Source organism: Hyla sarda, chromosome 13 (genome assembly GCF_029499605.1).
Source record: "Hyla sarda isolate aHylSar1 chromosome 13, aHylSar1.hap1, whole genome shotgun sequence".
In the NCBI taxonomy this organism is placed as follows: Eukaryota; Metazoa; Chordata; class Amphibia; order Anura; family Hylidae; genus Hyla; species Hyla sarda.
In genome coordinates, this window is record NC_079201.1 from 6488436 (window position 1) to 6514876 (window position 26441).

At 41.3% G+C, this 26441-nt stretch overlaps 1 protein-coding gene across 1 annotated transcript; it reads right to left on the reverse strand.

The window, feature by feature from the left end:
- Positions 1 to 1407: 1407 nt before the first annotated feature.
- Positions 1408 to 20366, reverse strand: PMP22 (peripheral myelin protein 22). The gene is made up of 5 exons (XM_056550268.1): positions 20206 to 20366; positions 17069 to 17168; positions 13547 to 13643; positions 7399 to 7539; positions 1408 to 3069 (listed from the first exon to the last, which is right to left on the reverse strand). The coding sequence occupies exons 2-5, from the start codon at positions 17144 to 17146 to the stop codon at positions 2909 to 2911; spliced, it is 477 nt and encodes a 158-aa protein (XP_056406243.1). The 5' UTR covers positions 17147 to 17168; positions 20206 to 20366; the 3' UTR covers positions 1408 to 2908.
- Between the last annotated feature and the right edge of the window lie 6075 nt (positions 20367 to 26441).

Consider the following 26441-nt stretch of genomic DNA (forward strand, 5'->3'; position numbering starts at 1 on the left):
GTTGCTGTGCGGACGCCGACGGAGCCAGAAGGAATGCGGACCCCAGGAACAGGTAATTTTAACATCGGGGATGGGGGGATGGGGGGAGGCGATGGGTGGGCGGCGGTATGTGGGCAGAGTATAGGGGGGGGGAGAGGCGATGAGGCAACTGTGGTGGCTAGACTCAGGACCCCAGGACAGGCAGGGGGAGAGAAGCGGGCGGCGGTCTCTGGCCCCGCAAAACCCGCTGCAGTTCATTGATTTAATTTGCCCGCTTTAAATCATTGATCTGCAACGGCTTCTGCCCCGCCGGGGGCGAGGTTGAAATAGCCGATAACTTATACCGGAATATCGGTAGAAGCTATCGGACGGAAAGGTGACAGATTATCGGTATCGGCCCTAAAAAATCGATATCGGTCGATCCCTACTACTGACCCCTCCTGTCAGGCTAGGTTCCCTTTGCAGTTAGTAAGGGATCGTCACCCAGTTGGGGCTGATCTCATCAGGGTGGGTACTCCAAGTAGTTAGGAACAGGGGTACAGGTAGAGATTAGGACTGCACATCCTTGTCCTGTTCATTACAGCGGGATTAATGGGTACTCCCATACTGAACAATTAATGCCCTACCACAGGATAGAGTGATAAGTGTTTGATCGTGGGGGGGTCCACCCGTTGGGACCCCCATGATCTCCTGCCTGGTGCCCCAACTCTCCTCATGCATGCAGCGGTGCATCTTGGGCTCCTGCGTAGAGATGCATAGAGATGGTGTGTCAACCCTTCAACATGGGGAGAGCCAGAGTGCCGGGCAGAGGATCGAGCAGGTCCGAGTGGTTGGGACCCCTGCGATGAAACACTTATTCCCCCTATCTTGTGTATAGGGGATAAGTTGTTTTAGTGCCAGAGTACCCCTTTGAATATTGATCCAAGAGCAGTCCCTAGCAATGACCCTGATACCATTTCACTCATATTCACACTATTCCAGCAATGGTCCATTCCATACTCAATATTTCACAACCCTCTCAACTTACAACAGTAGAATTCCACCTCTCTAAGGTTGGCCACCCCTACTCTACATACCATTGGTCACCTTTCAGACCATCGAAGATGTCCTCTGCCTATATGATGTCACCTCTTAGAGAGTCCATTCATATCAATAGCGATATCACTTGACTTCTACGTCTACATTACACAGGAATGCAGGGTCTGTATTGGTCTACGTTGGTCTGTATTTCTTTAGGGTTGTGTTCTGTGGTCTGTTTTTCATTTTGGGTAGGTGTGGTGTCATGTGCTTGTTAGACAAATACCTTAGGCTGGTAGTGTTCCCTATAACTTAGGCTGGTAGTGTTCCCTATGGCCTTGCCACAATTCGCATTACCTCCTAATGCCCCTTCTATAAAATAAGATAATAAACAGAGCTCACAGTAAACCGTTTAGCAGATGTCTAAGCAGCCATTTTTTATTAACTGTTCACATAGACCTGAAATTTAGAGTACTAGACATAGTTTCAATGGTTTTATTCTAAAAATAACAAAAACAGGAAAAAAAACTGAAAACAACTACAAACGTTACTGGGTCAGCAGTTAATGCAGAGGTTAAAGTAGAAGGAATGGTCAAAAAATAAAAATTATCATAGCACCACTTTTTTTCCCACGTTAAATTACACGGAGTGAATCTATTTCTAATTTCAGTCAGGATTCAATTATCTAAAATTCTCTATTATTTTTATTAATTTTATTTTCTAGAAGCAAAAGATTTGGTAAAATAGTTGTCTACCTTGTTTTATAGCTATATTTCTAATATGTATAATACATGCACATTTGGTTAAAATAAAAATATACATAGACTGTCCTTTTTCCACTTCCTAAATTTTACGTTTTGAGACAGGTACACATGCGCACACACACGTTCGGATGGTAAAGTCCCTCCCACTTTCTGGCTCTGCAAAGAATCGCAGGCTCCGCTGGCAGTGTAGGGTCGGTTCAAACTTGGCCACAAAGCAAAGCTTTAAATACAAAAAATAAAATACGATAGAAAGCAATAATGCAATCAAGCTGAAGCAAAAATTAGGAACTTTGGTTGTTTGTATGCCTCAAAATCTTCGACTTCATTGCGTTATTGCTTTCTCCAAAATGCCCCAAAAAATTATCAAATTCAAAAATTTCGATTGTCCTACAAAGCAATAACTTCCACAGTACTTTGGTGTTGTCTCAGTGCAATAGTAAAATGGCATTTTGAAAACGTGACCCTGTCGCTGGCCCAGCCTCATTGCCCATTCCGTTAGGGCGTACTGACCGCCGGGCTACGGCTCTCACCCCCTTGATAAGTTCCAGTTGGGTCCTCATCCTCTCTCTTTTTGTACGGACCCAAAGGACACTTAACTGCTCTGGAGAATAAACCTCAAGACGGCCATTTCCGCTATGAACACCTCTCTTTTAAGTTCTAGCGTCGGCCATTTTGAACCTGGCATGGAAGCCATGTTTTTCTCAAACGCAAAAATTTGCAAATGGCTTTTTCTTACGAGCAAGGGGTAGTCACTGATCTGGATTAAGACTGGTGGTATGTTTTTCTTAAGGCACACAAATTGAAATGTTTTTGGGTTGATGCTGTCCACCTACAAAAAAATTTGCAGCAGACATTAAAAAATCTTTTTCTCAATTTTTTTTTTTTTTTTTTTTAGGCTACAGGTCAAAATAAGCAAACAATACTATGTACATATATGTAAAAAGTGTTATAAATAGGTTTTTAAACCATAGATACTATTTACATCTTCAATTAATACAGGAACCCGCCCTCACCATGCTCTCTCTCTTTTTGGGTGAGGGGGGGTTTGAAATTTTTTTGTTTCAAATGTAATTTTTTTGTGTGTTTTTAGGATCCCCTTTAGACTTTTTTACATAGAGTTTTTCCTAGTCGTGATGGCGTATGAATCATTATTCCCGCTTTCTCAAGATGACATAGATGATGCCGCTGATGATGGCGAGCGGAAAGGCTACCCACGCCAGGATGTAGGCATATCCAAAGCTGACCGTATCCCTATGCCAATCCGTGTGTCGAACGGTAAAGATGGATGCCCCAGCCACCACGCATATACCTGAGAAGAAAAAATTTTTTTAGAATATAGAGAGAGTTTTTTATTTTTTAAATAACAGAATACTACCAAATTGTTAGGATTTTTTCATGGTAAACCTGCCACAAGGTGTTGCTCTTACATACAGTAATAAACATCTAAAAAGCCTCCAAATCATAAAATTACTAATTTTATATAATATTTCATATACAGATAGATTTCTTCAAATTAATAATCCAAAAAATCTGATTTTCCAAGGCTTTTTAAAAACAAATAACTATAATTTATTGCCTAGTTTCACAAGTCGAGAAGCAGAAAACTGAGGAAAAATGTTGTTACTAAACAAAAGTCAACGTTGAGTGTAAACAGGTCAGGCTTTAAGGAGTTATTTTATCCTTAAGGGTCTATTCACACGTACTGTATTCTGCACAGATTGGATGCGCCAGATTTTCTGCTGCAGATTTCAATGTAAACTGAATGACTGAACACAGTGTGAAATCCTGCGCATCAACTCTGCGCAGAATACTGTACGTGTGAATAGACCCTAAAGGGGTAAAAGGAGTTTGAAAAACTGAACTTTTGCATAAATTTTATAGGACTGGTGGCGCTGTTGCATGTACTTTTTATGAAGCAATGTTTTTGTTGACAATGTGGTGAATAGCGGTACTGCAGGTTTCACTTTAGATGGTAATAACTTTGGACTACACTATCTCTTCAATATAGGAGACCTCAAGGTTTAATAAACTAGAAGGGCTGTACAACATAGTTTTATAATATCCAGTAGTCAGTTCATGAGGCGGTGCTTCCCCTCTAAGGAGGATTCTTATCAAGACTTCGCCATGATTAGGGGAGACGTTGTTCCAAACATATCTTTAAAAATCTTTGTGAGAGAGGCATTGTTTAGCCCTGCGTATTCTACAACACTCATCATTTTGTCTAACTCCAAAGGACACCTACAGGTCCTGCCCAGGGTGGTGAGTCTCAATGGTCACATTGTTTGTGAAAAGGCAAAAAGTGGGCATTTCACTGGCCAGGTCACTGGACTCTACACTGGCCAAACCGCCCACACGGAGTTAAAGACAAGAACAACTGTGTGAGAGGAGGACAAAAATATGTCACCCAGAAGCTGCTAAATATCACTGAGAGTGGTGAAGTAGACACTATGCTACCTAAGACATGCAGCCTGTATAATTATATACTCTTCATACACACAATATCCTGTAACTGTATAAAAATGAGTGCTGATGTCATTATCTGATCTTATAGGATACATTTAAAGGGAACAAGTCAGGTTGAAAATGTTGTCCAATCTGCAGGTATCCTATTATAGAGCAGGAGGAGCTGAGCAGAAGATATATACAGGACAATCTGCAGGTAACATGTTATAGACCAGGAGGAGCTGAGCAGATGATATATACAATGCAGTATAATCTGCAGGTAACATGTTATAGAGCAGAAGGAGCTGAGCAGATGATATATACAATACAGTACAATCTGCAGGTATCATGTTCTAGAGCATGGGGGAGCTGAGCAGATGATATATATACAATACAGTATAATCTGCAGTTATCATGTTATAGAGCAGGAGGAGCTGAAAACATGATATACACAATACAGTACAATCTGCAGGTAACTTGTTATAGAGCAGGAGGAGCTGAGCAGATAATCTGTAGCTCCTCCTGCTCTATAACTTGATACCTGCAGATTGTACTGTAGTGTATATATCATCTGCTCAGCTCCTCCTGCTCTATAACATGATACCTGCAGATTGTACAGTATTGTATAAATCATCTGCTCAGCTCCTCCTGCTCTATAACATGATATATACAATACAGTATAATCTGCAGGTATCATGTTATAGAGCAGGAGGAGCTGAGCAGATATTATATAAAATACAGTACAATCTGCAGGTATCATCTGCTCAGCTCCTCCTGCTCTATAACATGTTACCTGCAGATTGTACTGTATTGTATATATATTCTGCTCATATACTGTATTGTATATTTCATCTGCTCAGCTCCTCCTGCTCTATAACATGTTACCTGCAGATTGTACTGTATTATATATCATCTGCTCAGCTCCTCCTGCTCTATAACATGATACCTGCAGATTGTAATGTTTTGTCCTCATCTGCCACTAACACAACACTCTTCCATGCCTCCCCCCCCCCCCTTAAATGGTAGTCAAGTGTCGGATTATCAAAAAAATTCTTGATAACCAAGCAGAATTAGCATTGTTTCCAGACTCTAGGGTGTCACAGCAGTGTGTCTGTGTGTGTGTATATATACATATATATATATATATACACACATACACACATACATACATACACACACACACACACACACACACACACACACACACACACACACATACATACATAATCTGTACTGGTAACTGGTGTCCTCTGGTCCAATGCAACTTGTTTAATAGGTTTTGCTAGCAAAAAGTCAATGTTTGTTTGGGTTCCTAGGGGATGCAGCACATCGCTGTGCACAGTTATGACATTATTCCGTGTGATTATGAAGTGTCCGGAGAAGTGAGTCACAGACCAGGCATGCAGCAGCATAGACAGAGCATAATCCAGGGTTTAAAGGCCCAGCCCTGCTGAATGAAATGCTGAATGGATTCCAGTACCCAGCATTCCTATAAATAAACTGTGAAACGTTCTGTCCCTTTGCATCATGGTAACCGGGCATGTCCTGGGAAATACTGAGCTGAAAGGAAGGGTGGGGTTCACTTTATAATGATTTTCTGTGGGAATTTTTTTTCTTTTTATGCTTATATATTGCAGCATAGGCTATTACTAGAGAATAATGTAGAGGTTCTTGTGTATGCCTTGTGTTTACCTTTTTTAGCAGATGTTGCAGCCATGTGCATTGCACACTGAATCGCAAAAAATGATTTCCTAATGCTGCCTACATATCCCATGAATCCTCTGGCTTTGCAGGGAAAGGGTGTGAAGCCTTGTGTCAGTTTACACCATGTGCAGTTTTGATGTGTTTTCTTACTTAAAGGGGTATTCCAGGAAAAAACTTTTTTTTTTTAAATATCAACTTGCTCCAGATAGTTAAACAGATTTGTAAATTACTTCTATTAAAAAATCTTAATCCTTTCAGTACTTATGAGCTTCTGAAGTTAAGGTTGTTCTTTTCTGTCTAAATCCTCTCTGATGACACGTGTCTCGGGAAATGCCCAGTTTAGAAGCAAATCCCCATAGCAAACCTCTTCTAAACTGGGCGTTTCCTGAGACAGGCGTCATCAGAGAGGATTTAGACAGAAAAGAACAACCTTAACTTCAGAAGCTCATAAGTACTGAAAGGATTAAGATTTTTTAATAGAAGTCATTTACAAATCTGTTTCACTTTCTGGAGCCAGTTGATATATATATATATAAAAGTGTTTACTGCCTTTAAGTGATCTGACATAGTCACAAGTGAAGTGTTATATGAAGATTTGACCTCTACAGGCTGTGTTCACATGTTGCATTTTTACTGCATTTTTATTAGCCTTTTATTGTGTTTTTCATTTTGCTGCATGTTTTCGAAAAATCACAAAAAAAAATGAAACAAAAATGCAAAATGTGAACACAACCTCAGGGCAGATGCATAAGTACTATATATGCTGATACCATAGAGACAACAGCAGCAGTAGTATACAGATAGAACTGAATGGGAGGTGTATAACTTCTATCTATAATGAGCTCAGACAGATAACAGCAGCAGTATACAGATAGAGCCAGAGGGAAGGTGTATAACTACTATATACCCTGATCCCATAAAAGATAGAGATGGAGGGAAGGGGTATAACTACTATATATACTGATCCAATATGGATGGCAGCAGTACATAGATAGAACTAGAGGGAAGGTGTATAACTACTATATCTCCTGATTCCATAGAGATAGCAGCAGCAGTATACATATAGAGCTGGGAGGAGAGGGTGCAGTCTAAGAGCTAGGAGTTGGGATCTGATAGGTGATTATGTAATCTTGTAGTTCACAGGAAGTCAGCTGATCTAGAACAGACAATTTCCTCGGACACATTTAACGCTGTCTGTGGGACAGACTGGTGATCACATCACCCAGTTACAGTAATGAAACACATGGCTGCAGCTGAAATTCAACTAATGGCACTGTAGGACTAGTGATGGTAAGTATGCATATTCTGAACAAAAAAAACAAAAAAAAAACAGCCTTCTCAGGCTTGGACCTGTTACCATAGACCAGTATTTTTTTAACCATTGGGAAACATTGATCTATGGTAACAGATCCAAGCCTGAGAATGCACTACAGTAGTATTAGGACCCACGCTCGATTTAAGCAGGGTATAGACTCCTTTTAATGTCACTTACCTGCAAGGAGCTGGAAGATGCCGGTGAGGTAGAATCGTCCACCTTTTGTAAGAGTGAAGAGTTGGCAGAAAAAGAGAAACAGGGAGAGGACGCTGAAGATTATGGAGAGGATCATCATCGCCTGGACAGACTGGAGCCACTCTGTGGATAGAAAACAGCAGACTCTTATTTATTTATAACCTTCAGATAGAAGCACTTAGAGGCAGGATAGCCCTGGGCCTGTATGTAGTACCTGGACAGTTATACAGGATGATTACAATATTCTGCCATCTCATACTTGATGACTCTTACAGGATGTCTAAGAAGCTTCTAGAAAAACAGGAGACCTGTATTCTTAGGGGTCTAGTCTGTGGTCTGTATTTAATCAGTGGGTCTGGTCTGTGGTATGATTTGTGGTCTGTGGTTATTAAGTAGGTCTGGTCTGTGTTTATTAAGGGGGTCTGTTCTGTATTTATTTAGGGGATCTGGTCTGTGGTCTTTATTTATTTAGGTGGTTTGGTCTGCGGTCAGTATTTAGTCCGGGGGTCTGGTCTGTGGTCTGATTTGTGGTCTGTGGTTATTTAGTGGGTCTGGTCTGTGTTTATTAAGGGGGTCTGGTCTGTATTTAGGGGATCTGGTCTATGGTCTGCAATTATTTTGGGGGTCTGGTCTTTGGTGAATATTCAGGTAGTCTGGTCTGTGGTGTGTATTTCCTTCGGGGGTTGGGTCTGTGGTCTGTATTTATTTAGAGGGTGTGGTCTGTATTTATTTACGGGATACATTTATTTAAGGGTTTAGTATGGGGTCTAAATTTGTTTACGGGTCTAGGGACTTTATTAGTTTAGTGGGTCCAAAGTCAGAATTTTTGGGGGGTTTCTGGCCTAGGCTCTGTATTAGTTTTTTCGTCTGAGGTAAGTACTTATTTAAGGCATCGAGTCTGACACTCCACATCCACCCTGTAGGAAATGGTACTTCTATATAGCACTACAGAGCTCCCTTTATAATATTATGTAGAATATGTTTTACTTTTGGGGGCTAGCCTGGGCACTTTATTAGATTTGGTGTCAGAGCTATGTATTTATTTTGAACATAAAATCTGGGGTCTGTATCAGGTCTGGTCTGGGGTCTGTATCAGCTCTGGTCTGGTGTCTGTATTTGGGGGCTAGACTAGACCCTTAGTTTATTTAAGACATTCGGTCTGGCATCTGTATTTACTAAAGGTCTGGGGCTTGTATTCGTTTAGGGGTCTGGTCTGGGGACAGTATTAGTTTAGGGGGTAAAGTCTGTAGTCTGAACCTTTTTAGGACTTTTGGTCTGGAGTCTGTATTTTAAGAAGTCTGTATTGGTTTGTCTGGTCTGGAGTCTGTATTTTATAGTGGTCTGGTATCTGTATTGCAAATACTTGCAAAGAAAACACAGGGTACCTGCACTCACCGCAGGGCTGCTGTAGCTCGACTCTTCTGGCAGGGACGGATGACCCAGTAGAAGACCCGTAGCAGGGCGCTCAGAAGCGAGGCTTAGCCTCGCTTCTGAGCGCCCTGCTACGGGTCTTATACCGGGTTGTCAGTCTCTGCCAGAAAAGTCGAGCTACAACAGCCCTGCGGTGAGTGCGGCTACCCTGTGTTTTCTTTGCAAGTATTAGTGTTGTGACTTTGAATTTCATGGTTCCCAGCACCTCCGGACTCACAGTCACGAGGACTCCGGTCTCCCCTAGTGACAGACCGCTACTGACCGCAGCTCATACTTGATGACCATACCATTTTGCTTGAGTCTTCGACCACTACAGTGCCCTCGCCTTTTGTTTGGTAGTGGTATCTGTATTCGTTTTTCTGGTCTGGAGTCTTTATTTGTTTAGGAGTCTAGTCCGGGGTCTTCAGCTATTATGGGTTGTGATGAATGGGATTCTATGTACTACTTGTGAATGTAATACTGGTGTTCCCTACATAATTGGGTGCAGTACAAAATAGCTGCACTTCGCTCCACTAACTATTTGCCTCTATATTAATAAAAATCTGATTAATACGGCAGTAGGTAATGAAAAGGCTCCAGCACCTCCAATTCAGACAAAATTATCCAAAATAGTCCGGTTTCTACATGTTTGGCTGTGTATCCATAGCAACCAGCCTGTCTAAAAGCTAAATTGATTACATGCCATTCTCTATGTCTTCCTGCATTATTAATCAGATTTTTTTTTATTTTTTTTTATACATTCAGCTGGGGCCTCCAACAATCGTCTCTCTACGAAGGTCTACCCCAATGTAACCACCAGCCACAGGAGAGCCGTTCAATAAACTATAAAACTTTTATGTCAATGGTCCATTAAGGGGTTTTGTATGAACGGGAAAGCTGCTCTTTAACCAACTCAGCATCTAGGAATCTGCAATAACCTTTACACAACACAGACAAAGCTTAGACAAGTCCTTTGGCCAAGGTATGGTATAAAAACTACTCCACTTACTGGAAGTAAAGATGTTTCCGGCACGGGAATTTCCGCCGTGTGAACGGTGCAGCAGAATCCCAATAAAAACATTGGGTCTTTGCGACTGAATTTCAGAGCTAAATTATTTTGCCGTATTCCGATCGGAAATTCTGTTGTGTGGACATGATGTCCAGCGAAATAAAATTTAGTGTCTGATCGTGGGGGGTCTGACCACTTTTTGCTCGGTCCCAGGCTCTGTTTCAGAAAATGGCGTTTCACACCCTGCAGCAGGTCAAACACGCCCCCTCTATTCATCTCTATGGGAGAGGCGGAGCCTCTCCCATAGAGATGAATGGAGGGGGCGTGTTTTGATCAACTAACATGCTGGGCATGAAACGCGAATTAGCAGAGCAGAGCTGGGGCCCTGTGCGAGAGATTGCGGGGGGTCCAATCGGTCGGACTCCTTGCGATCAGACACTTAACCCATATCCTGCCGATAGGGGATATATTTTGTTTCTTCCTCCTCGTTGAGACTACTTTTAGAGAATAGTACTACCACCCATCAATTACCCCAAAAATAATAGGTGTGTTCTATGTCTAAGGTTGCATGCACACCTCGTTTTCAGCCTATGGTTGCCGGATCCGGCTGGGGGAGGGGAAAACCCGGCGCTCCTGTATCCCAGCCAGACCGGCACTGAAATCCATTTACTTTAATGAGCTGACCGGAGTCAAAAGGTGACTTCGGTCGGCTAATTTTTGATCTGTGTCCGGTTTTGTGACTGGATCTAAAAACGTTTTTAGGTCTGGTCAGGAAACTGGATGCGGGTCAAAAATGAGCCAACCGGAGTCACCGTTTGACTCCGGTCGGCTCATTAAAGTAAATGGATTTCAGCGCCGGTCCGGCTGGGGTACGGGAGCGCCCGGTTTTCCCCTCCCCCAGCCAGATCCGGCAACCGTAGGCTGAAAACGAGGTGTGAAAGCAGCCTAAAAGAGATAATTTCTCTATATAGTATTGTAAGACACTGCTACAATGAAAGGTATTTACATATAAACACTCCACATCCACCCTGTAGGGAATGGTACTTATATATTGCTCTACAGAGCCCCCTATATAAAATACTTCCATAGAGCAATCCAGCCTCTTTCTATAAACTATGGCGTTTCCATATATCATTCCAGAGCACCTACATTATATGGTACTTCTATATAGCATTGCACATACCTCTGTAGGAAACAATACTTTAAGTTTGTAACAATTGGTACTTCTATACAACATAGCATAACTCCCTATATGAAATGGTACATCTATATGGCATTCTAGAACCCCCTAAAAACAAAAAGCACATTCACTTAGCATTTCGGAATTCCCTGTAAGAAATAGTACTTTATATACAATTCGAGAGCCCCCCTACATGAAATGGTATTTCTATATGGCATTCCAGAGCTTCCTACATTAAACACTACTTCTGTATAGCATTCCAAGCCCCCTACCTAAATGTGGTACTTCTGTATAGCATTCCAAGCCCCCTACCTAAATGTGGTACTTCTGTATAGCATTCCAAGCCCCCTACCTAAATGTGGTACTTCTGTATAGCATTCCAAGCCCCCTACCTAAATGTGGTACTTCTGTATAGCATTCCAAGCCCCCTACCTAAATGTGGTACTTCTGTATAGCATTCCAAGCCCCCTACCTAAATGTGGTACTTCTGTATAGCATTCCAGACTTCTTACAGTAAATGGTACTTCTATGTAGCATTCCATGGCCCCCCTAACATTAAATAATATTTCCATATAACATAACAGAACCCCCTATAAGAGATGGTACTTCTAAATAGCATTCCAGAGCCCCCATCATGAAATTATTCTTATGTACGGCATTCCACAGCCCCCTACATGAAATGGTACTTCTATATATCATTCCTGATCCTCCTGCATAAAACTGTACTGCTATATAGCATACTTCATCCCCCTACATAAAAAGGTACTTCTGTATAGCATTCTAGAGTCCTCCTTTGTGAAATGGTACTTCTATATTGCATTCTAGAGCCCCCCACATGAAATTGTACTTTTTGTATTGTTTTCCAGACCTCCTATAGTAAATGGTACTTCTATATAGCATCCCAGAGCCTCATACACATGTAGTCCTATATAGCATTCCAATACCGCCCACAAAACACATCAACCTCCTATAACAATGCAGAGCCCATTCTCCACAGATCACGCCAAGACCCTTATAAGAAATAGCATTTCCATATAAGACTTAAAGGGGTTATCCAGGAAAAAAAACCTTTTTCTTATATATCAACTGGCTCTAGAGCGTTAAACAGATTTGTAAATTACTTCTATTAAAACATCTTAATCCTTTCAGTACATATGAGCTTCTGAAGTTAAGGTTGTTCTTTTCTGTCTAAGTGCTCTCTGATGACACCTGTCTCGGGAAACGCCCAGGAAGCAAATCCCCATAGCAAACCTCTTTTAAACTGGGCGTTTCCCAAGACAGGTGTCATCAGAGAGCACTTAGTCAGAAAAGAACAACCTTAACTTCAGAAGCTCATAAGTACTGAAAGGATTAAGATTTTTTAATAGAAGTAATTTAAAAATCTGTTTAACTTTCTGGAGTCAGTTGATATATATTAAAAAGTTTTTTCCTGGAATACCCCTTTAAGGGCAAAATGGTACAAGAACCCCCTAAAAGTAATATTTTCTCTCCCCATACCATTTTGAAGCCCTGTATTGCTGCTTTTCTCTGCCCATTGTTCCTTGTAAACCCCCTACGTAGTAAATGGTTTGGCCCAAGAGCCTTCTATACTATCCATCCTCCCCCACTATATGTTGATGTTCAGGAAACTATTCTCGATATTATTTTGAGGAACAATGGACTTGATTGTTTCTGCGTCTGTAGACCCATTGTAATATATACCTGACCTGCGGCCAAATAACCCACAAGTAATTTTCCACCAAGTTGTGGGATTCAACAAATTCAAATAAAGAAGCTACCTGTTGGACTTTGTTGTAGCAACCTTGGGCTGTACCACATGTTAGATTGCAAGAAGAAGAAGGATCGTCCAGCGCTTAACTCGGGGAACAGGTACTTTATTGGGATGTCATGGAGAACAAACAGGTACACGGAGACATGTGACACATTTAGGCTCGAGTCACGGAGCCTTAGACAGGTATGACTAAGGCTCGGTGACTCGAGCCGAAACGCGTCAAATGTCTCCGTATACCTGTTTGTGCTCCATGACATCCCAATAAAGTACCTGTTCCCTGAGTTAAGCGCTGGACGATCCTTCTTTTTCTTGCATATTGTTGAGGTGGAGTCCACGTCTGGTCCGTGCGCTTGCTCCGAGGGTGAGCTGTTAGGAACTTTACTCCACATGTTAGATTGTACCATCAGTAGCTGGCATTATGTTGAGTTCCCCACCTGCAATACTACTAACTTACCACCAGGTGGTGTTACGAGCTACTGCGTTTGCATAACCAATCCTTGAACTGAACTGCAAATATGTTGTGGGGGTTTTCAGCCAATTTGAAATTCAAGAGACCATGGACCATACCACGTCTACTTTTATGTGGGTAACAGGTGGCCTATTATAGGGTCTTAAAGGGCAGTGCACAGAAATAGCCCCCTTAAGTGATTTATGATTATTTATAGGGTTTATTTTTAAACTTTTTTTTTTTTTTGGGAGGGGGTGTGTGTAAAAATACAGCTTCACTCTGCCTGGAAAGCAATGTCATAGGCCGACTCACCATTGTTAGAGGAGGAGAGACAATTCCAGGTACTGCTGGCTCCTTCGCTGCAATTCTGCCACAAATCCGCAGAGTAGCCATTGCTTACGAGCCAGCTCTGGTGAAGAAAGAAACAAGTCCAAATAATTAGGATAAAAAAGCAAATATGAGGACCTTTTATCGTAGCCATTACAGCTCTGCTCCGATTCTCACAACCTACCACGAAATATAACCATTTGGGTGCTGACGAAAAAACTCTGACCCCTCTTTTCTTGCGTATGCTACCTACAAAATGTATCACTAAGCGTGGGCGTGTCTCTGACTAAGCACGGGTGTGACATTTAGAAATGGCAACAGATGGCGCTGTCTTTCCTGCTCACTGCCTACACCAGTGGTTTCCAAACGGTAGACCTCCAGCTGTTGCAAAACCACAACCCCCAGCATGCCCGGACAGCCAACGGCTGTCCGAGCATGCTGGGAGTTGTGGTTTTGCAACAGCTGGAGGTCCACAATTTGGAGACCACTGGCCTACACCTTGCGTACTGGGCAGAAGCACTTTCAACTGGGGGGTTTCAGACGCATCTTTTGTGAGCATCTTTTATTGACTTTTTTTTTGACAAAATTTAAGTAAATTAAGTTGAAACACTTCCTTCTGAATACATTTCTGGCTATGCCACAAAAACTGAATGAGAAAACAGCCACAAAAAGCTATATGTGCAGTACCCCTTCCTTTCTGACAAAACAAGGCCAATTACTATCAAACACAATTCTCTGTTCCTTGTGGGCGTGTCCTTGATATTAGCAACAATTTTTTTGACAGTGTCTCTAGTATGTCATTTAAGGAAAACTCCGGCAGGAGTTTTTTTTTTTGGCCATTGTGTGGGATGTAAAAAAAAAACATTTACATACCTTAAGCACTCCCGTAGGGCCTATGGTGTCCTGCTCCGGTCTCCCACAGGGTTACAGCATCACTGTAGTCTATGGAAACAGTCGGGCCCAATGTGGTATACTGCAGCTCAGGGAATCGCTGGCCGAGGAAGGACATCACTGCTGCCAGCGATACCCTGAGCTGCAGTATTACATCGGGAGACCGGAGCAGAACCCTGAAGGAGCGCTGGAGGTAAGTAGATTTTTATTTTATTAAATTTTTTTAATATCCCACACAATGGCCATAGTTAGGAAGAAAAAAAAAAACTTCTGCCGGAGTTCTCCTTAAATAACATACTAGAAAAAAAACCCTACCAGAGTAAAGGGGTACTCCACTGGAAAACTTAAAAAAAAAAAAAAAAAAATCAACTGGTTCCAGGAAGTTTAACAGATTTGTAAATTACTTCTATAAAAAAAAAAAAAATCTTAATCCTTCCAGCACTTATCAACTGCTGTTATGATCCACAGGAAGTTCTTTTCTTTTTGAATTTCCTTTCTGCCTGACCACAGTGCTCTCTGCTGACACCTCTGTCCATTTTAGGAACTGTCCAAAGCAGGAGAGGTTTTCTATGGGGATTTGCTCCTGCTCTGGTCAGTTCCTAAAATGGACAGAGGTGTCAGCAGAGAGCACTGTGGTCAGGCAGAAAGGATATTCAAAAAGAAAAGCACTTCCTGTGGATCATACAGCAGCTGATAAGAATATTTTTTTTTTAATATAAGTAATTTACAAATCTGCTTAACTTTCTGGCACCAGTTAATAAAAAAAATAATGTTTTCCAGTGGAGTACCCATTTAAGTCTGAGGAAGGGGCACCAAGAATGCCCCCGAAGCGCGTTACTGTTTGGTCCAATAAAAACCTTGACAGTTGATGCTGACTAGAAGTAATTTTTTTTTATTAATAAAGTATCTGTTTCAGGAATATATTTCTAGTATGCGTAAGTTATAGAACCAAAAAGAAGCCAATTTCTATTACAAACACAATTTTTTGTTACTCGTGGGCGTGTCCTCCTCGATAACAACCTTACTTTGAAACTGTTTCTAGTAGATGTAAATGTTAGAACCTTCTATGCCCTAAACAGCAGGGGCCCAATATATAATAGATTACATTTTTGTCTTGTACAAGTGATTGGTCCTGGTTAATATATATATATATATATATATATATATATATATATGCACGAGGCACCGCCCCCGCTTAAGCAGCTACTTAGTTTTTACTTTACTTAAAATTGATTACATAGTCCATAGTTATATTTTAGCAAACCTGTACTCCAGTTTAGTTCAATTTTTACTTTTTTATTTAATATTTTTTAAATTGTTTTTTTAACACAAATTCCAAAAACATTAAAACAAATTAAAAAGTAACAATTCAATCCCTGACTTTTTAAATAAATAAATAAATATAAATAAATATATATATTACTTCCACACCACCCTTTCCGGGTCCGTCATCACAGAAAGTAAACAACCCCAGAAATTGGCAAAAAAAACAATACCGGCTGCAGACAGGTAATAGAGCCTCGGGGCTGTTTATAAACCGCTCGCACATTCCCTGCCAACCGGAGTACATTGTATGTGTGTATGTTTTTGGAGTACGTAATCCCTAAAAATACCAAAAGGCTCCTGTAAGGAAACACTCTGCCAGCACCATCTCTAAGGCTGTTTAACCCTTCAAATTCCAGGCTTTCAAAAGCGCTACGCTGGTGTTTCCCAACCAGGGTGCTTCCAGCTGTTGCAAAACTACAACGCCCAGCATGCCCGGACAGCCGAAGGCTGTCCGGGCATGCTGGGAGTTGTAGTTTTGCAACAGCTGGAAGCAGCCTGGTTGGGAAACACTGGTCTATAGTTTAAAGGCTGCATTAAAAGCCTGGAATTTAAAGGGTTAACTATATGCAGTTAATAAAACTTAATTTCATATAATTTTTTTATATATTTTTTATATTTATTTATTTGTATATTTATTTAATATTTTATTTCTTTTTATAATTTTAGTTAAACATCACAACTCTCAACACTTCCATTCACAAGCCTCATATTTTGTGTGTGTGTGTGTATGTGTATATATAGTAGAGGGGGGAGGTGTTTTAGTCTGTTTCCAGCTGCGTCGCTCCACGCATTTCAGGTCTCAAATTTCACAATTTTGAATCCCATTGCAAAATTCATACTTTTTTTTTTTTTTCCTTTTTTTTTTTCCCTCCAAGACTAAACTGCAGACTTCCAAATTAACTCTACAGGGGGAAGTGCCTCCAACCTGCACATCTGGAAAACAGATTGTGCCCTGCCTTAACGGATGCACCCTATATATTATTTATCCCGCTAAACGTGAATGGCGTTTATATTTTTCTTTCCGAAGACTGGTTTATAAATAATAAATTCCACGCATTGTACTTAAGCATAGACACACACGCAGTCAAAAATAAATAAATAGACACCTACAAACTGTTTCTAGAACTTTAAAAAAAAATAATAATAATTGCCCAAATTTTTTTTTTTATTCCTAATTGAAAAAAAATATAAATAAATTTTACGTTATAGAGCAGAACGTAGGGAAGTAAATAGAAGGCATGGGGATACATACATGGGCACATAAGCATCTGGCATTTTTTAGGTACTTACGCTGACGATGGTGGAGACGAACAGCAGGACCAGGACGGCCACATGGAGGATGATGATCCCAAGCAACAAGAGGAGCATTTTCAGTCAAGTATCCGGATACCTAAAGGGAAGAGAAGCACTTTAGGTTTAGACCCGGAGTGAGTCTGTTCCCTACAGCAACAATTTTCCGAGTGAACTCACAGTCTGAGAGTCTGGGTGTGTCAATCCGTGCCTGTACACCCACTGGCCTGTAGGGGGAGCCAAAGCATCACACCCTTACACCCATTTTCAGCAAGAAAAAAAAAAGTTCTCCCCAACACTGGACATAATGCAAAAATTTACCCTCTATCAGACGTGCATTTTAATACACGTCTGCTTAAATATACAATTGCATTAAAAAAAATGTTAAAAATAATAAAACGGTGACTAACAGTAAAAAACAGTCCAAAAAGGGCAAATTTTCACCCATACATATGAAGACTATTTGTCATGGGAGAGTTTTATTTTCTTTATGCACACACCCAGAATTCCGACTTCTCCACATCTGTTTCCATGATCTTCCATGAAGCAGTGTTTTTTTTTTTTTTGGGTAATTTTTATTTATTTATTTTTTTAAATGTGACTGACATATGGGTTTAATAAGAATAGGAGAATTAAGTTTCATCCGAGTTAAGCTGAGTCTGGGTTCCTGAAAGGAATCAGAGCTTTCCTGCCTAGACCCATAGGGGTGGAAACGTGATCGTTGCGAGGGCAACGCCGCATCCGGAACAACTTGTTTCCCAAATATTTCACTTATGTTTTCATGGGGTTCTTGATTAATTAGTATCACAATGTAGTTTATTTGTAAGCAAATAGGTCTGTATCTATCTATCTATATATATATATATATATATATATATATATATATATATTAAAAAAATATATATATATATATTTTTTAAATATTGTTTTCCCCTGTTAACTGGATTTATTTATTTTTATTATTTTTACTTCTGTATTATTGTTCTGCCTTTTATATATGAACATCTTGGAGACAAGAATGTATAATACCCAGACATTTAATTTACTACACAGGGATTATGCTGTTACCTGTTAGTATAGCAATGGGACAGGATGAGATGGGAGTGGGCCCTGCAATCTGCAATACAGGATAAGCCAAGGCAACACCCTTATAGGCATCAGCAAAGGGTCCACAGATCATAGCACATAGTAGTCACCACCACCCTCATCATTGTCTCTTCGTATAAAACAGCACTTTTCTGGGTTTTAGAATGATACGAGTCTATATTATGTATAGAGATATAGCAGAGCTGAATTTGTCATCTGGAATAACGTGTATACAGATATAGCAGAGCTGAATTTGTCATCTGGAATAACATGTATACAGATATAGCAGAGCTGAATTTGTCATCTGTAATAAGTCGATAAATAACAAATTTAGCTCTGCTACATTATTTCAGTATTTTACAGTGTGCCTCCAGCTATGGCAAAACTACAACTCCCAGCATGCCCGGACAGCCTCCGGCTGTCCGGGCATGCTGAGAGTTGTAGTTTTGCCACAGCTGGAGGTACCCTGTTTATACTGTATATACAAGTAGAATGCAACCAGTGTAGCAATGTCAATTCCTAGCCATACCACATGTATGTTACAATAAGACAAATACTGTGGTATAGATGTAGCAGGGCTGAGCTTGTCATTTGGGTTCATTTTGTCTATATGGTTTCAGCTCTGCTACACACGTGTGTGTGTGTGTGTGTGTGTGTGTGTGTATGTATGTATGTATAGATAGATAGCAACATTTTATGATTGGCATCTATATATATATATATATACACACACACAATTAGAATGTAACCAATGTAGCAATGTCAGTTCTATGCAAAAATATACTATAGACAAATACTGTAGAATAGATGTAACAGGGCCAAATTTGACATATGGATTAATATTAAGTATGTATATATATATATATATATATATATATATATATATATATATATATGTATATGTATATAAAGGATGTAACCAATGTAGCAATGTCAATTCAGTGCAAAAATACAATAGATGCAATAAGGCTGAGTTTGTCATATGGATTCATTTTTGTCTAAATACACAATTTAAATGTAACCAGTATAGCCGTGTCAATTCAAGGCAAGACTATACCATAGACAAATACTGCTGTATAGATGTAGCAGGGCTGAGTTTGTCATATGGGTTCATTTAGTCTCTACACACACACACACACACACAGAATTAGAATGTAACCAATGTAGCAATGTCAATTCAATGCAAGAATATACTGTAACACATACTGCAGTATAGATGTAGCAGAGCAATGTTTGTTGCTTTGTTTATATGACTACTTGTATATACACACAGTATAGATGTAGCAGAGCAAAGTTTGTTGCTTTGTCTATATGACTACTTGTATATATACACAGTTACCAATGTAGCAATGTCAATTCAATGCAAGAGTTTACCATAAACACTGCAGTATAGATGTAGCAGGGCATAGTTTGTAACAATACATTATGTCACAATACAATGTCAATGCAGGAACAGAGTATAGAGCAGTGGTCTTCAACCTGCAGACCTCCAGATGTTGCAAAACTACAACTCCCAGCATGCCCGGACAGCCAACGGCTGTCCGGGCATGCTTGGAGTTGTAGTTTTGCAACATCTGGAGGTCCGCAGCTTGGAGTGCACCTGTATAGAGTATAGACAAATACTGCAGTATGGATGTAGCAGAGCTGAATATGCCACTTGGAATAACTCACTTTGTATTATCCACATGCTCTGCTATAGTGCATACAGAAAACTGTTGAATCCCACATTCAGCTCTGCTATAGTGCATACAGAAAACTGTTGAATCACACATTCAGCTCTGCTATAGTGCATACAGAAAACTGTTGAATCACACATTCAGCTCTGCTACGTCGCACATGAGCCAGCACAATCTGAGACCATGTCAATGAAGAAAAGAAGCTGCCAAAAACATAATTCACATAAACCAAAGACAAAGACTGAAGAACAGATGCAGCAGAGCTGGCTGTGTCGTCCACCTGTATGTTACTTGCAGTAGCCCCCAAATAAATTTCCCATACACTGAAGTCTGCTCCATCTGTATAGAAGCTATAGTGCAGGTCCTGGTACTTACTGAGTGTCAGAGGGTGAGTGGTTCCTCCCCAGCAGCAGTGGGATAGCAGTGGTATAGTGTCCTGTGTGTCCACACTGAGTTATTTGAGGTTATCTGCTGAGCAGGCTGAGGATATAGGTTTCCCTTTAACAGGATGGACGCCCCATGACGCTGCTGCGCTGGGTGTGCCCCTGCATCACTCCAGAGAGCCCAGAGCCCGAGCTATAAATAATACTGGAGGGAGTGGGACTGGCATCAAAGGGGGTTTTACTCATTCTGTCCTGAGTGATGTCACCCAGGAATGTGACATTTGTCACAAGTGCCCTTATTTAAAGCTACACAAGAGTCCACAGGGCTGTAGAGCTCAATGTTGTGGAACTACAACTCCCATCAGGGCTCATGATGTAAATTGTACTTCCACAACACCTAGGAAGAAAATAAAGGGGATTGTGCATGGTATGCTGAGACTTGTAGTCATTGAATATCTCTACCACTTGGTAGAATTTAGTTCTAAAATAAATGGATTTCTGTTTGAGAGTATTAGGGAACTACAAGTCTCAGCATGACAATTGGCCCCTATAATATGCTGAGTCAACTTGGAAAATGCTGTACTGTCTAGCACATTCACACCAGGCATATTATAACTATGAAGGGTACAGTATGCTATAAAAATACACCTATCTACAGTAAACTGCTGTACAGAAAAATATATCATTGCTCTCTCTGTACAAGAATACACCTTCTATTATACTACTCCTATGTACAGAAATATAACTACTATAATACTTCCTCCTATATACAAGAATATAACTACTATAACACTGCTCCTATATACAAGAATATACCTACTATAATACTGCCATCTATATACAAGAATATAACTACTATAATACTGCTCCTATATACAATATAACTACTATAATACTGCTCCTATATACAAGAATTTAACTACTATAATACTGCCTCCTATATACAAGAATATAACTACTATAATACTGCTCCTATATACAATATAACTACTATAATACTGCTCCTATATACAAGAATATAACTACTATAATACTGCCTCCTATATACAAGAATATAACTACTATAATACTGCCTCCTATATACAAGAATATAACTACTATAATACTGCCCCTATATACAAGAATGTAACTACTATAATACTGCTCCTATATACAAGAATGTAACTACTATAATACTGCTCCTATATACAATAATATAACTACTATAATACTGCCTCCTGTATGCAAGAATATAACTACTGTAATACTGCCCCTTATATATAAGAATATACCTACTATAATACTGCTCCTATATACAAGAATATAACTACTACAATACTGCCCCCTATATACAAGAATATAACTACTATAATACTGCTCCTATATACAAGAATATAACTACTGTAATACTGCTTCTATATACAAGAATATAACTACTATAATACTGCTCCTATATACAAGAATATAACTACTATAATACTGCCCCCTATATACAAGAATATAACTACTATAATACTGCCCCCTATATACAAGAATATAACTACTATAATACTGCTCCTATATACAAGAATATAACTACTATAATACTGCTCCTATATACAAGAATATAACTACTATAATACTGCTCCTATATACAAGAATATAACTACTATAATACTGCTCCTATATACAAGAATATAACTACTATAATACTGCTCCTATATACAAGAATATAACTACTATAATACTGCCCCTATATACAAGAATATAACTACTATAATACTGCCCCTATATACAAGAATATAACTACTGTAATACTGCCCCTATATACAAGAATATAACTTCTGTAATACTGCTCCTATATACAAGAATATAACTTCTATAATACTGCTCCTATATACAAGAATATAACTACTATAATACTGCTCCTATATACAAGAATATAACTACTATAATACTGCTCCTATATACAAGAATATAACTACTATAATACTGCTCCTATATACAAGAATATAACTACTATAATACTGCTCCTATATACAAGAATATAAGTACTATAATACTGCTCCTATATACCAGAATATAACTACTATAATACTGCTCCTATATACAATAATATAACTACTATAATACTGCCCCCTATATACAAGAATATAACTACTATAATACTGCTCCTATATACAAGAATATAACTACTATAATACTGCTCCTATATACAAGAATATAACTACTATAATACTGCTCCTATATACAAGAATATAACTACTATAATACTGCTCCTATATACAAGAATATAACTACTATAATACTGTCTCCCCTGATCAGTGAATGAGGAGGTTTCATAGACATTTTTGGGATCTCCTCTAGTCCCTTCCCCCACTCCCCCCTGGTTACAGGTCACATAGTAAAGCGGAGGCTCCTGTAATGACTTTGTTTCCTCTGGTGCAGTATATAGTCCTGGCGGTCCGGGCTGTATCCTGCTGCAGGCCCCTCTGTCACCAGTGCAGAATAATAAGATCATTGTGATGGATTTGGTGACAGAGGCACGGTGAGGGGCCCCGGCGTTATTTGTGGCTGCGGAGAGTTGTGTCCTACAGTTCTATGGGGTCATATAAATGCAGGGATTAATGCTGTGCCAGTCCTTAACTTGGCATCTGGGGGAGGGGCAGGGGGTCTCTTCTGGGTAACTGCACCTAAATCCGTGTATAATAAAAAGTTCTGCAACTTCCTAAGGATGAAAACACAAGATCAGGTTGCAGTTCGGTCTGTAACTTCATCCTGTCACCTACCAATAAGAAGAAACTATTACAGTTGTATCCAGCTCAGCCAATCCCAGTAGGTAGTTTGCCCTCTGTAGTTTGGACCCCCCTGTAGGTAGTTTGCTTTCTGTAGATAGGACCCCCCTCTGTAGGTAGTTTTCTCCCTTTAGTTAGGAACCCCCTCTGTCGGTAGTTTGCTCCCTTTAGTTAGGACCCCCCTCTGTAGGTAGTTTTCTCCCTTTAGTTAGGACCCCCCTCTGTAGGTAGTTTTCTCCCTTTAGTTAGGACCCCCCTCTGTAGGTAGTTTGCTCCCTTTAGTTAGGACCCCCCTCTGTAGGTAGTTTGCTCCCTTTAGTTAGGACCTCCCTCTGTAGGTAGTTTGCTCCCTTTAGTTAGGACCTCCCTCTGTAGGTAGTTGGCTCCCTTTAGTTAGGACCTCCCTCTGTAGGTAGTTTGCTTTCTGTAGATAGGACCCCCCTCTGTAGGTAGTTTGCTCCCTTTAGTTAGGACCTCCTCTGTCGGTAGTTTGCTCCCTTTAGTTAGGACCCCCCTCTGTAGGTAGTTTGCTCCCTTTAGTTAGGACCCCCCTCTGTAGGTAGTTTGCTCCCTTTAGTTAGGACCTCCCTCTGTAGGTAGTTTGCTCCCTTTAGTTAGGACCTCCCTCTGTAGGTAGTTGGCTCCCTTTAGTTAGGACCTCCCTCTGTAGGTAGTTTGCTTTCTGTAGATAGGACCCCCCTCTGTAGGTAGTTTGCTCCCTTTAGTTAGGACCTCCTTCTGTAGGTAGTTTGCTCCATTTAGTTAGGACCCCCCTCTGTAGGTAGTTTGCTCCCTTTAGTTAGGACCCCCCTTTGTAGGTAGTTTGCTCCCTTTAGTTAGGACCCCCCTTTGTAGGTAGTTTGCTCCCTTTAGTTAGGACCCCTCTCTGTAGGTAGTTTGCTCCCTTTAGTTAGGACATCCCTCTGCAGGTAGTTTGCTCCCTTTAGTTAGGACATCCCTCTGCAGGTAGTTTGCTCCCTTTAGTTAGGACCTCCCTCTGTAGGTAGTTTGCTTTCTGTAGATAGGACCCCCCTCTGTAGGTAGTTTGCTCCCTTTAGTTAGGACCTCCCTCTGTAGGTAGTTTGCTTTCTGTAGATGGGACCTCCCTCTGTAGGTAGTTTGCTCCCTTTAGTTAGGACCCCCCTCTGTAGGTAGTTTGCTCCCTTTAGTTAGGACCCCCCTCTGTAGGTAGTTTGCTCCCTTTAGTTAGGACCTCCCTCTGTAGGTAGTTTGCTCCCTTTAGTTAGGACCTCCCTCTGTAGGTAGTTTGCTCCCTTTAGTTAGGACCTCCCTCTGTAGGTAGTTTGCTTTCTGTAGATGGGACCACCCTCTGTAGGTAGGTTGCTCCCTGTAGGTAGGACCCTTCTCTTAGGTAGGACCCCCCAGTTATAGGGTTACCCTGGATGTACAGGCCTGTAGAGTAACCTTGAGTGCTAAAGATGTCAATGGGAACTTTCTCAGGGTAGTATGAGAAAAAGCGCCACTGATGACCACAGTCTGTGTCTGGTATTGCAGTGTTCAAGTGAAACGGGACAAGGCCTATGTGCAAGAGTTGTCGCCAGGTATCATCTCCTGTCCTTTCCTCTGATAAATATGTGTGAATTGCTATATAGCTGGTGCGGAGACTTCCAGGGGCCCCCAGCTTGGGGTCCTCACTGACAGATGGAGTAATGGTAGGCGTGGCTAGTAGAAGCAGTCTGATAGGTAATTGTATCATTCTGGAGTTCATAGGAAAACAGCTGACCCAGGACGGAACACTTCCTCTAGTCGACGACCGTTTGAAAATATTTTTCCTGGGACACTTCAGCTTTGACAACAAAGGGTGTGGCCTATTGTGGGTGGGGTTTGTTGGGAAGGGGGTGACTTGTCAGAGGGTGTTTTTGTGGTGGCCCAGTACGGGAGGTGTTACCCCGTACTCCTGCTGTCCTGTCAGGCAGCCTCCTTCAGTGTCCCCAGGGCCCCCTGCATTAGTTTCCCCATTGTAAATATGTTGTACTGTATAAAATGTGTTATCACTTTAACCATGTACCATGTGATATACCATGTGCTATTTACCCAGGAGGTACAAGTGACCAGGTGATCCCAGGGGTGACGTATGGGCTCCCTGCTAGTCTCCCCCATTTAAGCCCTGGGTGGAGCGAGCTGGCGCTCCTGGAGCTTAGACCTGTTGCTGAGATCCAGTACAGTCGTGGCTGAGGTCCGGTGCAGTCGTGGCTGAGGTCCGGTGCAGTCGTGGCTGAGGTCCGGTGCAGACGTGGCTGAGGTCCGGTGCAGACGTGGCTGAGGTCCGGTGCAGACGTGGCTGAGGTCCGGTGCAGACGTGGCTGAGGTCCGGTGCAGTCGTGGCTGAGGTCCGGTGCAGTCGTGGCTGAGGTCCGGTGCAGTCGTGGCTGAGGTCCGGTGCAGACGTGGCTGAGGTCCGGTGCAGACGTGGCTGAGGTCCGGTGCAGACGTGGCTGAGGTCCGGTGCAGACGTGGCTGAGGTCCGGTGCAGTCGTGGCTGAGGTCCGGTGCAGACGTGGCTGAGGTCCGGTGCAGACGTGGCTGAGGTCCAGTGCAGTCGTGCCTTGTGTGTGTCCAGAGTATTGGAAGCCTCAATCCTGCAGCCACAGTCAAGTGCAAATAAGCTAAACCTGCAAAGCTGGCCTGCACTAAATTGCCTAGTCCTAATACAAGTCCCAGTAATCCCTTAAAGGGGTACAACCGTGCTGACAACTAATCCCCTATCTAAAGGACCCCCGCGATCTCGCACGCAGCACCCCGCTCTCATAAGGCCCTCCGGGTCTGATAACGGCCGATCACGGCGTGACTTCACGGCTCCGCCCCCATGTGACGTCACGCTCCGCCCCTCAATGTAAGTCTATGGCAGAGGGCGAGACAGTCGGTCAGACTGGTGATCACTTAACCCAGTTACAGCAATAAAACACTTGGGTGTAGCTGTGCTGGAATAAAACAAATGGTGCCGTATGACTGGTGGTGGTGAGTGTGCAGGATATTGGCAAAAAACATAATATTATGATTAATCATTATGTGTGGTTATGGGGGTGGGGGGTCTGGAGCTGCACCAAACGTTCAAGTGGATGGTCACAAGTGTCACATGGTCTCTGTTGTGTGATTCAACTATGGCACATCCATGTCATGTGACTCCGGCCCGGGATTCCTGCCCTGCATAACTGCAAACTTGTGGTTTTCCACTAGTTAGCGGTTTGTTTTCTTAAAGCGAAGGCCACGAGATAACTGTGTATTTCCAACACAACCTTCCTTTAACAAAAATATAGCAGTTAAAGGGCCGGCGTTCTTTAAATTAAAAAAAAAATAAAATTTTATTTCACCACTCAGCTGGTTAGAATTGAGAATGTGTGTCGGGTCAAAAGTTGAAATATTTCAAGCACACAAGTCCCTGTGTTATATGCGGTGTATTTATTTGTTATTGTCTGACATGCCAGAGGGATTCCGAAAGTGAATGAATGTATAG

What these genes read in the sequence shown, in the direction of transcription:
- PMP22 (XM_056550268.1), bottom strand. Translation starts at nt 17,146, where the DNA reads ATGCTCCTCTTGTTGCTTGGGATCATCATCCTCCATGTGGCCGTCCTG. An exon ending in TCGTCTCCACCATCGTCAGC is followed by an intron (nt 13,644 to 17,068) that starts GTAAGTACCTAA and finishes TTTCTTCACCAG; the next exon opens with AGCTGGCTCGTAAGCAATGG. An exon ending in CATCTTCCAGCTCCTTGCAG is followed by an intron (nt 3,070 to 7,398) that starts GTAAGTGACATT and finishes TTTTCTTCTCAG; the next exon opens with GTATATGCGTGGTGGCTGGG.